This window comes from Antedon mediterranea, chromosome 5 (genome assembly GCF_964355755.1).
Source record: "Antedon mediterranea chromosome 5, ecAntMedi1.1, whole genome shotgun sequence".
Lineage (NCBI taxonomy): Eukaryota > Metazoa > Echinodermata > Crinoidea > Comatulida > Antedonidae > Antedon > Antedon mediterranea.
The window spans coordinates 15,264,600-15,277,925 of NC_092674.1; the positions used below are offsets into that span (position 1 = coordinate 15,264,600).

Here is a 13,326-nt window from a genome sequence, read left to right on the forward strand (position 1 = left end):
TTATTGTTAAAGCATGGTACGAATCTACTTTATATGCATTGTTTCTTAACAATTATAACATATAATTTTAATAATTACACTGTAGTGTATGATACTGATAGCTTTTGTATTTTGTTGCCCATTAGCTTATTCTAAATCACTGCCATGTAAACGTTTGGGAATGTTTACTGAAAAATTATGTGTTGATTGATTGATTTTATTTAGTAATTTATGACAATTTAAAAAGTGTTTTGATTATCAATTTAATGATATATATGGTATTTGGTTTTATTTTTCAACATTAATTCACGCGTCTATTGTAGCAATTTGTACACTTAATATATGACGGGTTATTGAAAATCGTTTTTTAACATTATTTTATAAATTGATATTATACTGAAGTTTGCCATTATTTGTTTTTATGGCAATAAAATTAAAATTAATGAAATATCGGCACATTTCGTATCATATTACTTGTTTGTTCGATTGTACTATAATATTAATATTAATATGTATTGAAGTATATAGTAAGTCTTACAAAAACACTGGAGTATCATTGAATTTGAAGTGTTTATTGTGTTTTTATTGATTATGTTTGAAGATGGCGTGTATGCTGTTCATACAGTATGTATGTGTATGTTTTATTGATTGTCAGTTTATAAGGTACGCTGTTCGTATGTTATTTAGACAGAGAATGAGTTTGAATGAATGTTTTGTTTCGTATGTAGTTCATATGTTGCAGATAGAAGTGCTAATGTACGCTTTTCGTATATTATAATTATATGGTTGGAGTCTTATTTTTATTGTTGCAGAGAATAAGTTTGAATTAATGTTTTGTTTCGTATGCAGATCATGTTGCAGATAGAAGTGCTGATGTCACGGAGTGGTTGGAGTTTTATTTTTATTGTTGCAGAGGGGCAATTCCATAATATAATAACAATTTTGTCAAAATTAAAAACACGTCAAATATGTTTATTATTGATATAATTTCATAGGTTATATAATGTAGTATTATAAAAAAAATATTATTTTTATGAAATACTTGTGATTTCTCATATAATTTTGTTTAAAAACGAGTATAAATTATTGAATATTTGACAATAAATATCGATTTAAGGATTAGGAACTATATTTTTTTTACTTTAAAATAACATCATTCAATTTCTTTTTACAATATATAATAACAAAGGATAAATATTGCTATTGATAAAAAAAAAATTTTTTTTATTGATCATATATATTTTATAATTAAATTTTGTTTGGGGTAATATATCTTGTACGTCCGACACAAAAATATTACATTTTTTCCCGTCTACTTTTAACCAAATACAAAGGTTTTGCCAAAGTTATGTTTTAAAGGTAAATAAGTATATTGAGTACATTTATACTAGTTTGTGTTTTCTAATTACACTATTTAAGAAAACTTGTGTCAGACGTACATTTTAGATGTACGTCCGACACTGTACGTCCGACACAACAGTACACACTACTGCACACTACACACTATTTGTTCATTTAACAATGCATGATATTACATAGCCTATGTAAATACGCGAACGTGATTGGTTGAAACTGCATCACATGACTACCGCTGCGAGGATCGTAAATCGTATATATCCTCGAGAACGATGATATTGACTGTGTAATTTTCGCGTAATTATCGTGTCCCCTGTCATTAAACATATAGATTCTCGAGTACGATGATATTGACTGTGTAATTTTCGTGTGCAACACTCGAGTTTGCCGATAAATAAACAAAAGTCATCTACTCGATCTTGAACTCGGGTGGAATTGTCACTCCATCGCAAGACAACGTCTCATCCGCTTGGCCACGGAATTTGCTTGAAGAAATATTAATCTTCTAAACTATTTAAGCTATGCATACATAGCGCCCTCATTTGTTATAAGTCCACCCTAAATGTGATGAAACACCGTTTGTGATTGGTCAATACTCACGGTAGTAACCTAGTAACTAGTACGCGCTGAACATCCGGTGATTCGGCTCCTCGAAGATCGAGAGAAGACGAATTGTTTATTCGGCCTACCTGATTATAATATTATTATTAATAGGCTTATTGATGGAAATTCTTCTGTTAATTTAAACGACCTAGGCCTAAGTGAATATTTTATTGCCAAGGAATCATTAATTAGTAATTATCTGTATATTATTCTTCGCAAGGTAAGGTGTCTAGGCAGGCTTGTTTTAAATACAATACAACTACTATAGGAGGCCTAGCCTAGCTTCACCCAACCCAGCAGACTTGTTCTTGGCTATATAATATAACAGATATTGCCTTTTATATCGGTTAAATATAAGATTTGACATCCCCTCGGGAATGATATTAAGTTCTCGGGGAATATATATTTCCCTCAGCTGGCGCTTCGGGAAATATATATTCCCTCGAACTTAATATCATTCCCTCGGGGATGTCAAATCTTATATTTAACCTCTAAGCAGTCAATATCTGTATAATATAGCCCCAAAAGCACATGATATGTGCATGTTAAAAACTTTTGACCAATCAAATGCAAGTAAATATTGCTGATCACATTTTGACCAATCACTGTGAGAAAAACAAGTTTTTCCCACTGAAGTTGACTAGTAGACACATTTGTTAAAATATTCAGTACAGAAGTACAGAAATTAATTGAAGCAGATAATATTACTGTAGCCTAATTCAGGTAAGATTTCTATGATAGACTTTATTATATTAAAAACAATAAAATAACCTAAATATTTATTTAGTATTTTAGGAGATTATAACATTAAATAAAACAAAATAATATCAATAAGTTTATAAACATTCATACGAAATCAGGATAAAATGGTCATGAATTAGATTATTTATTTAAAGGCTTATATGAAATAGTTAATTTACTTTTTAAAATTAATTGAATTTCATTTAATTTAAACCAGTATTTAATTTTTATTTATAGGACACAAGCATCATGGTGCTTACCAATAAAGAAAGGCAAGCACGGAAGCATGCTCGGCAAAAACAAGACCCAGATAAATATAGACAGATCCTTGAAAAGGACAGAGTGCGAAAAGCTAAGAGCAGAGCTGCTGCAAAGGCAAGAATGAGTCAACACAATTGGAAAGCTTATCGAGCTGCAGAGAATGCACGCATATCTGCTTACAGGAAAGGAAAGAAGGAGCAAGGAGGGCCTGCTCAACCAGAGGGAGAAAATAATATAAAACCATACAAGTCTGCTCAATCAATGGGACGAGCTGTGCAAAAAGTTCGTACCTCGTTACCTTTCTCACCTAACAAGAAAAGGGCGGTTGCTGCAGTGGTTGCTACAGAGGTTGGTTTAACTAGGTATCCCAATGAAAGCGCACAGAGGGGTATCACTTTTGAAATATTAACAAAATTCGAAAAAGTAGTATGACTTTGATGGTAAATAAATCGTATTCACTCTTAATTAATACTTAAAAAATTTACATTGTTTAAAAGTACTTGTTTTAATCTATGTATAAGTGTGTTTACAATTAAAATTAATGAAGTAGTTGCCGAGAAAATGCGATTTTAAAACGGTTCTAAAATCCCGTCGAGCGGATTTTCGCGCGTCGAAAACCTCATCGGAAAATCCCCATCAGTTTTCAAAACAGGATCGCACGATTACCATCAAAGCTAGCGGATTAATTTTTGTTGTATTTTATCAAGCTTTGAATGGGCTTCAATTTGATGGGTAAATCGGCTTGTATGGACAGGTTTATCATCATGAAATGTTGATTTTTGTGACGAAACGTGTGTTTTCAATCACTATTTGTATAAAAATCTTGTGGATTTTGGTATTAAATTAGAGCTAAACCTATGTTCAATTTAATAAAACATGGTTTTAAAATGTATTTTGTATGGTAATTAAGCGATCTATATTTTTAAAACGGCGTATGAAGTGAGAATTCCGTTGGAAATTGAAAGATTCAACCATTGTAGTCCGGGGGAAAGAATAACCAATAATAATCCATGATATAACAAAGGCACGTGTTTTTCGCGACGATAAACATATCACCCCTGTCCGTGAATGGTATATTCCGAATTTGTGCCGTTCAAAAAAATTTCTGTCGTGTTGATCGAAAGTTTAGTAGAGACAAGTAAAATGGCTGAATTTGCGAAGATTCGAAACGAGATTGGTAAATATGTATATAATTACTTAAAATAATACAATTATTAGTTACGGATTGTGTTTTATTATAGATCAACGAAACGATAGTATAAAAATAACAATTATAATCCAAGGCCTCTAGACATTGAATTCGCCCAGTTGCATTGTGCCACTGTCGCCTTTGTTAATCGCTTGGATGATGTACATGGACGCCGTCGCTTTGATGGTTTTGGGCCTAGGTTACGTTGTGTAGATAATTAAGTTACAATTTAATTTTAGGCTAGCAGCATGGCCTAGAACTATACATTATATGCTGGCTTATCTAGGCCCTACCCCTTTACTAAAAGCATAGCTAGGCATATGTATTTTCAATATTGTATTGCTACTGTATTTAGGCCTAACTAGATAGTAGTACTACTAATTAATTAATATCTTACTTAGGCATATACATTCAATTATAAGTAAGCAGTATGTCTATCCTCTCTATAGTAATTTTTATTATTATTATTAATTTCTTACAGATAACAGTGCTTTCAAGAGCCTGAAGAACGAAATGATGAAAGGAAGAGGAAGACCTCTTGTAAAAAGTGAAAATGTGACCAATGAATTTTTGGTACAAGTTTACTTTCTTAAGGAGGATTTGAGATTTTCGTGGACCGCTATTTCAAAAATACTCATGAAATTAGTTCCAATTTTTCCTGCGGAAAAATGGAGACAATTGGTACAAAGTACAATGGTATCCGTTCCAGAGGATGCTGTTAATAGAAAAACGTTTTATTTAAAAGAGGTTGATCTTCTTTATTTGGGTATGTTTAGGTTAGGCTTAGATTATTATAGATGTTAAATTGTTTTAGTTCTACTAATTTTTTTCTGACACGGTAAGTATTTTTTGTCACACAGTAAGTATTTTGTTATTTTAAATATTATTAAACCTATTCAACTTGTTTTCACATAACAACCTCAGACTAAGTGGTAATATCATTTTGAAATAAAGATAATAATAATTTGAACGTGTTTTGTTGGTTTATTGTTTCTGTTTTTTTTTTAATCTTGCATAAAAAATGTTGCCGTTTTCGCAAACAGCACTTTAACAAGAACATTTAAGCTATGCACAGAGTTGTTTCAATATGCTTTTTAATTCAATTTTTAAAAACTATATATTGGACTATAATCAAATAATTGTTATATGAAACAAATACAATATTGCAATTGAAAGCAAAAACTGTGTTCATAGCTTAAAAGTTTCTTATCTGTTTGTAAAAGGTGATAGATGTAGTGCCATTGGCATCAACCGGAAAACCTTTCAAAGTCTACCAGAGATGACATTTCCTCCTCTTACCAGGGGAATTCTTTACGAACTTTCCCTGGTATACGGAGGAAATGAACTATACAGTAGAATCGATATGCTTTGGCCTGGCCAATTTTCCCAGGCAGTTGTTAAAAAGAAAGTGGCCGAAACAAGAAAGACATACAGCCGATTTAATAAAAACAGAAGGTGGAGTGTGGCAGGACGGGAGTATCTTGAAGAAGAAATCGGGGTTGATGAGAAGGTGGTTGATGATAGTGGTAGTAGTAGTACTACTACAGTTAGTAATCCAATGGGGAAAAAAGAAAGGGTGGATGTTCTGAAAGCAAAAATTTATAAAATGACTCAAGAAAAGGAAGAAATGATTAGTAAACTAGAAACAGTAACACAGTTATGTAGAGAAAAGGAAATAAAATGTGAAAAAATCCAGGGAAGAGTTGAGGATTTAATTAGTAAAAAGGAAGAATTGGAAGAGGAAAGAATACATGACAAAAATGATTTGAGTAACTTACATAAAATAGTAGAAGAGAAAAATTATGAGTTAAGTAATATAAAAAACAAAGATCATAGCAAAGAATTGGGATCAAAAGAAAAAAGAATTGAAAAGCTTAAAATGGAGAATATTAAGAAAGAAAAACGGATGATTAAAAACCGAAAGAAGATAAATGGTTATAAGAGGTTGATTAGAAAGCTCAAAATTAAAACTTATAAATTAAAAAAATCAAAAAAAAATTCTAATGATCAGGTTACAAAGATTAAAAGTGAGAATGACAAATTAGTTAATGAAATAACTGTTTTACATGACCAAATAAATGTTAACAGTATCAAAGAAATGAAAGTTGGTAAAAGGTATAAAGATTGTGTAGATGTTAACATAATGAGGTTATGTGGAGAACAAGGTATAGGTACTCAGGTAGCTGGTAATGTGATGGCTGGAGTAGCAGAAGATTTGTTTAATGTTAAATTAAGTTCTGTACCCTGTGCATCTACTGCAAATAATGTTATTGATAGAGCTTTTGTTTTGTCTAATTATCAATTGAAAGAAAGTATTAAGGAATGTGTTAATTGGGATTTGCATGGGGACGGAACATCAAGAGGGGGGAAAAAATTTTGGGGTAAGCAAATCAATTTAGACAATCAACAGATATTATCGGGAGGATTTTCAGCAATAGCTACTGATGATTCAAATACATTATTGGAATGTGTGATGGAGTTTTTAGATGATTTAACATATTTGGAGAATGAGGAAGACAGAGAGAGTTTGAAAAAAGAAATGTTAAGTAAGTTGAGAGCAACGATGAATGATCGAGCAAGTGTGAATAAAAAATTTAATACAATACTGAGTGAATATAGGAATGAGATCTGTGGTGAAAGTGTTGATGCATTAAAATATTTATTTTGTAATGCACATTTTTTGTTAGGGTTATCAAACAAAGCTGATGCTATTTTAAAAATATATGAAAAACAGTTGGTCGAGAAAGTTGGATTGGGGAGGGATTCATTAGGGAAGTTTGCCAGATTTAAATCAGGTGGGGAATCTGCTACGTCGAGACTATTACGAACTGGGTGTGACATATTGGGACCACGAGGAGATGACAAGAATGGAATAAGACAAGAATGGGAGGGGTACTGTTTTCAAAAGGGGATTAAATCTTTAATTACTTCGTTCAGGATGAATAGGTTCAACAATTATTTTGAGGGTGCTGGTACAATCTACTTCCATCGGAATGACATAGTTGATTTTATTACAAATTATAAGGATAAGTTGAATTTAAAAGTTGAGAGTGTGTTGAATGATTGTTTAAGTTCTGAAATTATTTCGTTAATTAGAGCATTAGGTTTAATTTACTTTTCAGTTACCGGCCCATTTTGGTTATTATTGCATAGCACAATTGAATATGTTGATTTGTTTAAATATATACAACCAATGTTACTCAAATTCAAGGAATGGTCAATTGACAGCAGCCCTTTATTAAATGATAGTTTATCAATTTTCAATGATTTTAGAATGGATGAAAAGAATGAAGTTTGGGCAAAACTGAGAGAAAGAAATGACAGTGATGAAATGACAGAGGAAGTTTTAAGAGAGTTGATGAAAGGGTTTGTTGATGTGACAGAGAGGCAGTTGAACGATTTCTTGGAAGGCGGAAGTTTTAGTATTGAGCCGAGTCAAGAATTAAGAGCAAAAATGAAAAGCTGTAAATTGACAAACTTGGTTAGTGAATTTGAGTTTGGTGACTTGGATTTCAGCCTATTCAAACGCAGAAATGCATCTCTATTTTTTCATACCAGTATACAAATGTTGAAAAAAAACAAAACCATCTCCAAATGGCTGAAATCCAAGTCACCGAATGAACAGGCAAAATATTTAGATCTTTGTAGAAAGAATGTTGAAATAACAAAAAGTAGACAAAAATTAAGAGAAAATGAAGTAATGAAAAGGGTTAAAGAAAAGTTAGAATTGGTGAATAGGACAAAAAAAGAAAAAGATAAAAAAAAACATGAAGCAGATGAAGTCCTTAAAAAGAAAGTAATAGAACATGCCATGCTCTACGTCTGATGATGTAGAACGTATTCTTACAGGAAAGGGGAAAACGGAACAGCTAAATATAATTAAAGATGAAATTAGGTATTTGAAAATGCTAGGGGTGAAACATGTAGAAATGAAATTTGTGGGAAAATCTTATAATGAGTTATTTTGGAGAGTTGTGTGGGGCTAAAAAGACTAAATGAAATTGAAAACGAAATTGAAACAGAGATTCCAGCAAAAAAGCCAAAGTTGGAATTTTCATTTACAGTACCGGACAGAATTATTGCAGATTTTGAACGCATTCAACGCATTGTTAAAGTGTTGACAACGCGTTGAAACTGCGTTGTCCGTTGGCGTTGAAAGTGTTGAGTTCGTTGAACTGTTTATTCAACCAACACAATGTGTTGCGTTGAGTTTGCGTTGAAATAACGAACAATCGGATTCGTATGGTATTTACAGATTGCCAGTGTGTATTAGTAGTAGTAGTAATAGTATAAAATACAGTATTACAAATATTTAAGAAAACAAACATAATGTGTATTTTTCCGCGGAAACCTAGCTTAATATATTACACTAGGCTAGGCCTACTACTAACGAGTAGGCCCCGTGTGTATATGAGCCGCGTCTGCCATCGCAGTTAAAAGTAGTGGTCATGTCCTCAATTACTGTGTGCCTATATTAACTGGAGTATTAAATACCAAAGTTAAGGCGGCGGTGAATCTTGGAGGCTAGGTCACATCGTAATTAATTATTTCCAAACTAAAAACTTCGCAGTACTGTACTACATTTTTCTCGATTATTTATAAAAACAACGTAGCCTACACCCGCCGCCATGGAAGGCAACAATACACCACCAACATAACGATCCAGCATGGTCGTCGTCTTTTTCACGCATGCTTTTCGTGACGTGAGGGACGAACTGATCGAAAGGTGAAGAGTTCATTCATTATGAAATAACGCGTAATTAAAAGGGAAAAATCGTTTAGTTTTATTATTATCCATAAATATATCATTATCATGTATTATATTATAAATTAATTATTGTAATGCCTAACGTAACCCATGCAGAGAAAAGCGTTAAATATAATAACCAAGAAATAGGAATGACCAATTTGATGACAATAGGCAATGTTAGGCGTTTTCTTTAAAATCAAAACCTGTGCCATACCATATTATTCACGCCAAGGTGTAACCCACAAATATTTGAATAACCAAACAATTCAGAATAAAGAACCACTTTATTCTGATGCAAGACAATATATTATTACAGGCGAGGTTTAGGCGTTTTCTCTTTAACATACTATTGTTTTGTTTCTTAAAATAATTATATTGGCCTCCTCCTGAAACTGTATGAATGAGATGGGAGTTGCGAGAATATGCGAGCGAACAGCCAAGATTTTAATCAGTTTACAGCGTGATGCTTTTCAAAACGCGCAACGTTTTCAACGCGTTCAACGCTATGGGATTCAATTGTTTAACGTCGTCAATGAACGGTCAACGGGTTCAACACATTCAACACGCTCTATTGTTAACGTATTCAAAACGCTTTTTGTACTTAAAAATGTAATGTTGTTCGATTTATACAGATTTAAATTGGTTCATGGGTGTCGGACACGTCACATTTTTTAGTTCTTTCAAATTACATTACAACAAACAATGGCACAATTATAAAATAAAAACCAAAATAGAGAAACAATATTTTAACTTTATCTCTTGAATCTCGAACAGCTAAAAAATGTAGGCCTAAATAAAATTAATTACTTCGTCGTCATTAACGATCGTTAAATACGTCATAACACACGTGGTGTTTTTCTTGAGGAAACCAGGGTGGCGGCCTCGTGTGTCGATGTCAGTAATTTCCACGTTGTTTGATTTTACGACGTGAGATCGTGTTTTCCCCCGGAAGGCCTACAGTACAGTGTTAACTGTTAGACTTGGCATCGACCTTATTATTCGATGTTTTCCTTCACTAAACACTGGGAAATATCACTGTGTGTTTTATTTGGTAACTGTCCGTTCAATACTTAAAAATATATCTAAGCTTCATATATATTTTATTTATATTAAAATATCTGGTAGTGACTGCCGATAGGTATTTTGCCTGTTGTTGTTACTGATCGTTCAGGCGTGCAATCGGCCAGTCTAGTGCTGCAGCAGCTAGCGTTGAAATAACTAATTGTTTACTTGACATGCTGATAATGACTTTCGTTGAATAAACAACTAAACATTGAAAGCCGTTCAACGCAACGCAAACACAACGCAACGACAACGTGTTGAATGCGTTGGGATTTTTGCAATAATTCTGTCCTGTACTGTAGTACGCACGGTTGCTGTGGCATATGAACAGGACTGGTTCATAGGCTCAGTAATTGAAATAATTTCTTCAGAGGAGGCAACAATACAATTTATGACTAGGGGAAAGGGAGGGATTTTGAAATGGCCTCTTTCTGATGATATAGACAACATTAATTCACGTTTTGTTTTTAAATCAAATCTGGAGGTACTAACAAAAAATGGTAGAACATATTTTGTAAATGATGAATCATTAAAGACAGCTTATAAAGATTATCATTATATTTATTTTAGTTCTAATGAAGTAATTGATGAAGATATATAATTTGAAATAATCATTATTATCAGACAAAAAATATAAATGCATTGAATACACTTGGTATATTATTATTTTTATTATTATTGTTCATGATTCTTCTAATCTTCCAGTGATGATTTCTGCTGGAGGAAAAAAACACTGTTGAGAAAATTAAATGATTATTCATAAGCTACTGAATACAATGTGTTTTCATTCATTGATCTCATTTTAACTGGCAATAGTGGACTACTAGAAAATACAATTAAGTGACCAAACATTGTAAAATTCAAGTTTGACACGGTTTTGTATAAGTTTGAATATTATGTAATTTCCCAGTTTTTCAAGTTTTACTAAATTTTAGAAGACCCTTGCAAAAAATATGGAGTTAAAACCATCATTAAAGTTAGTCCTAGATCTTGTACATACCTTTAACATTTCAGTAAAGCAAAATTTATTTAAATTGGATAAGGGGTTTGGTTAATTATGACCTTTTGAGTACCTACTACTTTTGGCGTTTTTTCGGATTTTTCGGAAAATTGATGAAAACTGCTAAAATACCACCTTTTAGACCCATTATTTTAAAAACTGGGCCATAGAAATGTTCAAAAAAAAATAGGCATGTACAACTCCATGGTATCTATGGGACTAGTAAAAATAAGTTATTGTTTGTCATTATTTAAAAAGTTACAGCCCTCCAAAAATGGCCCAGACTGCGACAAACGAAAAACGTATTTTTTGACCTAAAATTGACCTTTTTTTTCAGACTTTAAAAGACTATAACTTTTTAACGGAACGTCGGATTTCATTCATTTAAACTGCATAATTTACAGTGAAAAAAGTTCTTATGATATAGTTTTAAAAATGTGATGACATATAGGTTTTAATTTTTTCATTGGGATACCTAGTTTAACTAGTATAATTGAGCCAAGGCCATCTAAACAAGGAAGACCTGTTTTAGATACCACTATAAGGGAGAAAGTGATTGAATTCTACCTGAAGGATGACATATCTTGGCAGGCTCCTGGAAGAAAGGATAGAGTAATAATCAGAACAAAAGATAAAAGTGGAAAAAAACTTAAAACCATTTACCAAGCTCGATACATGCTAATGTCTTTAAGAGAGGCACATGACCTATTTTGTATAGGTAATGGAAAGGTAATAGGCATAACTAAATTCTGTGATCTGAGGCCCAGGTATGTAAAGCTATTTGACAGCATACCGCATAATGTGTGCGTGTGCAGCTACCATGAGAATGTGCGCCTAATTTTACTTACCTTGAAACCAGTAACAAACCTACCAGACAGCACATCATTGTTCACAGACATGATTGTATGTAGCATGGAATCAAAGGCTTGCATGATACAGAAATGCCAAGATTGTGTCAACAAAATTGAGCTTTTTGCACCCTCAGAAGAAGCATTGGATTTGTTGGTGAAATATCATCAGTGGCAAAATCTTAGTGGTGAAGGTGTTGATAAAGTTGAGATAATGGCAAGTATTGGGGATATCTTTGCAGAATTGAAGAGGCAGCTCAACCCGTTTCTTATCCATTCCTACATTAAGCAATCCCAGGCTGCTTGTATGGAACGTCTAAAAACAAATGTTGATGGTAAGAATGTTCTTCTCCAAGTTGACTTCTCAGAAAATGCCAGTCTGATCAACCAAAATGAAATCCAATCTGCACATTGGAATCATGGTCAAGCAACACTGTTCACAGCTCATGCATGGATCAACTCTAACACAAGTGAAAGCATTGTAATCATCTCGGATGACCTAGACCACACAAAGATTAGTGTACATGCTGTCATGTCACTGATCCTCACCAAGATCAAGGAAAAATACCCAACAATTGAAAACATGAATGTTTTTTCTGATGGAGCTGGAGCCCACTTCAAACAACGATTTCTTTTTTCTAATCTATTTAATTGGGAAAAATTGTTTAATATTAATTTAAAGTGGAATTTTTTTGCCACTTCCCATGGGAAGGGCGTAGTAGATGGACATGGTGGTACCGTCAAAGGTGTGATAAGAAAATTATATTGTTTTTAATCTCCACAAATCAGAGAGATTCTGAATAATGTTAACTAATGTTTTAAAATTAATTTTGTCTGAGTACGTCCGACACGGAGCCATTTTGCTGTCATTCTTCGTTACCATAGCAACATTAAAAATATGTTTTTGGGAAATAAATGTACTATCTAGTACATATACTTGGGACATCAAAGCAAAACTATATACACACATATTGATGATGGAAATATCATTAAAGTGTCTGAAATGTACGTCCGACATTATGAATTGCCCAGAGAGTAATATTTTTTTTTTTTGGAGAATGTGGATTTGGTGGAGAGAATTTTATTTTAAATTGAGACCAATCAGATGTTACCAAGTAACCTACCAATCAAGTTATCAATCACCACACCTACCAAACAAGTTTACCAATTACCAATTGTCGAGAATTACAGATGTCCACTTGATGTTATTTATATAATTGCTACAATAATCATATAAAACGATTTCTAAATACTAATTTAATGTTACAAAGAATAATTATTCTATAATTTGAAGAAATGGGACACTTCTCAGTGAGAGGGGGAATTAAATAATGTAACCCTCCCATACACAAGACATAACGTCCGATAGAGGGCAGCAGATAGAGATTGAGAAAGAAATAATTATAAGATGGAGCACATGTAGGCCTAGGCCTAGTCATAAATGTTCAGTCAGAATAAATCCATCCAAAACCACTATATTTGAAGTGTTTATATTCATTGTCGGAGTCCGGAACATAACATTAGTATCAACGATATA

General features: G+C 32.7%; 1 protein-coding gene across 1 annotated transcript; it reads left to right on the forward strand.

Moving 5' to 3' along the window:
• The first annotated feature begins 2,928 nt into the window (after nt 1–2,928).
• Nucleotides 2,929–12,564, forward strand: LOC140049733 (uncharacterized). Its single transcript, XM_072094681.1, has 3 exons — nt 2,929–3,292; nt 5,654–5,675; nt 11,445–12,564. Exons 1-3 carry the CDS (start codon nt 2,929–2,931, stop codon nt 12,562–12,564), a joined length of 1,506 nt encoding a protein of 501 aa, XP_071950782.1.
• The last annotated feature ends 762 nt before the right edge of the window (nt 12,565–13,326 follow it).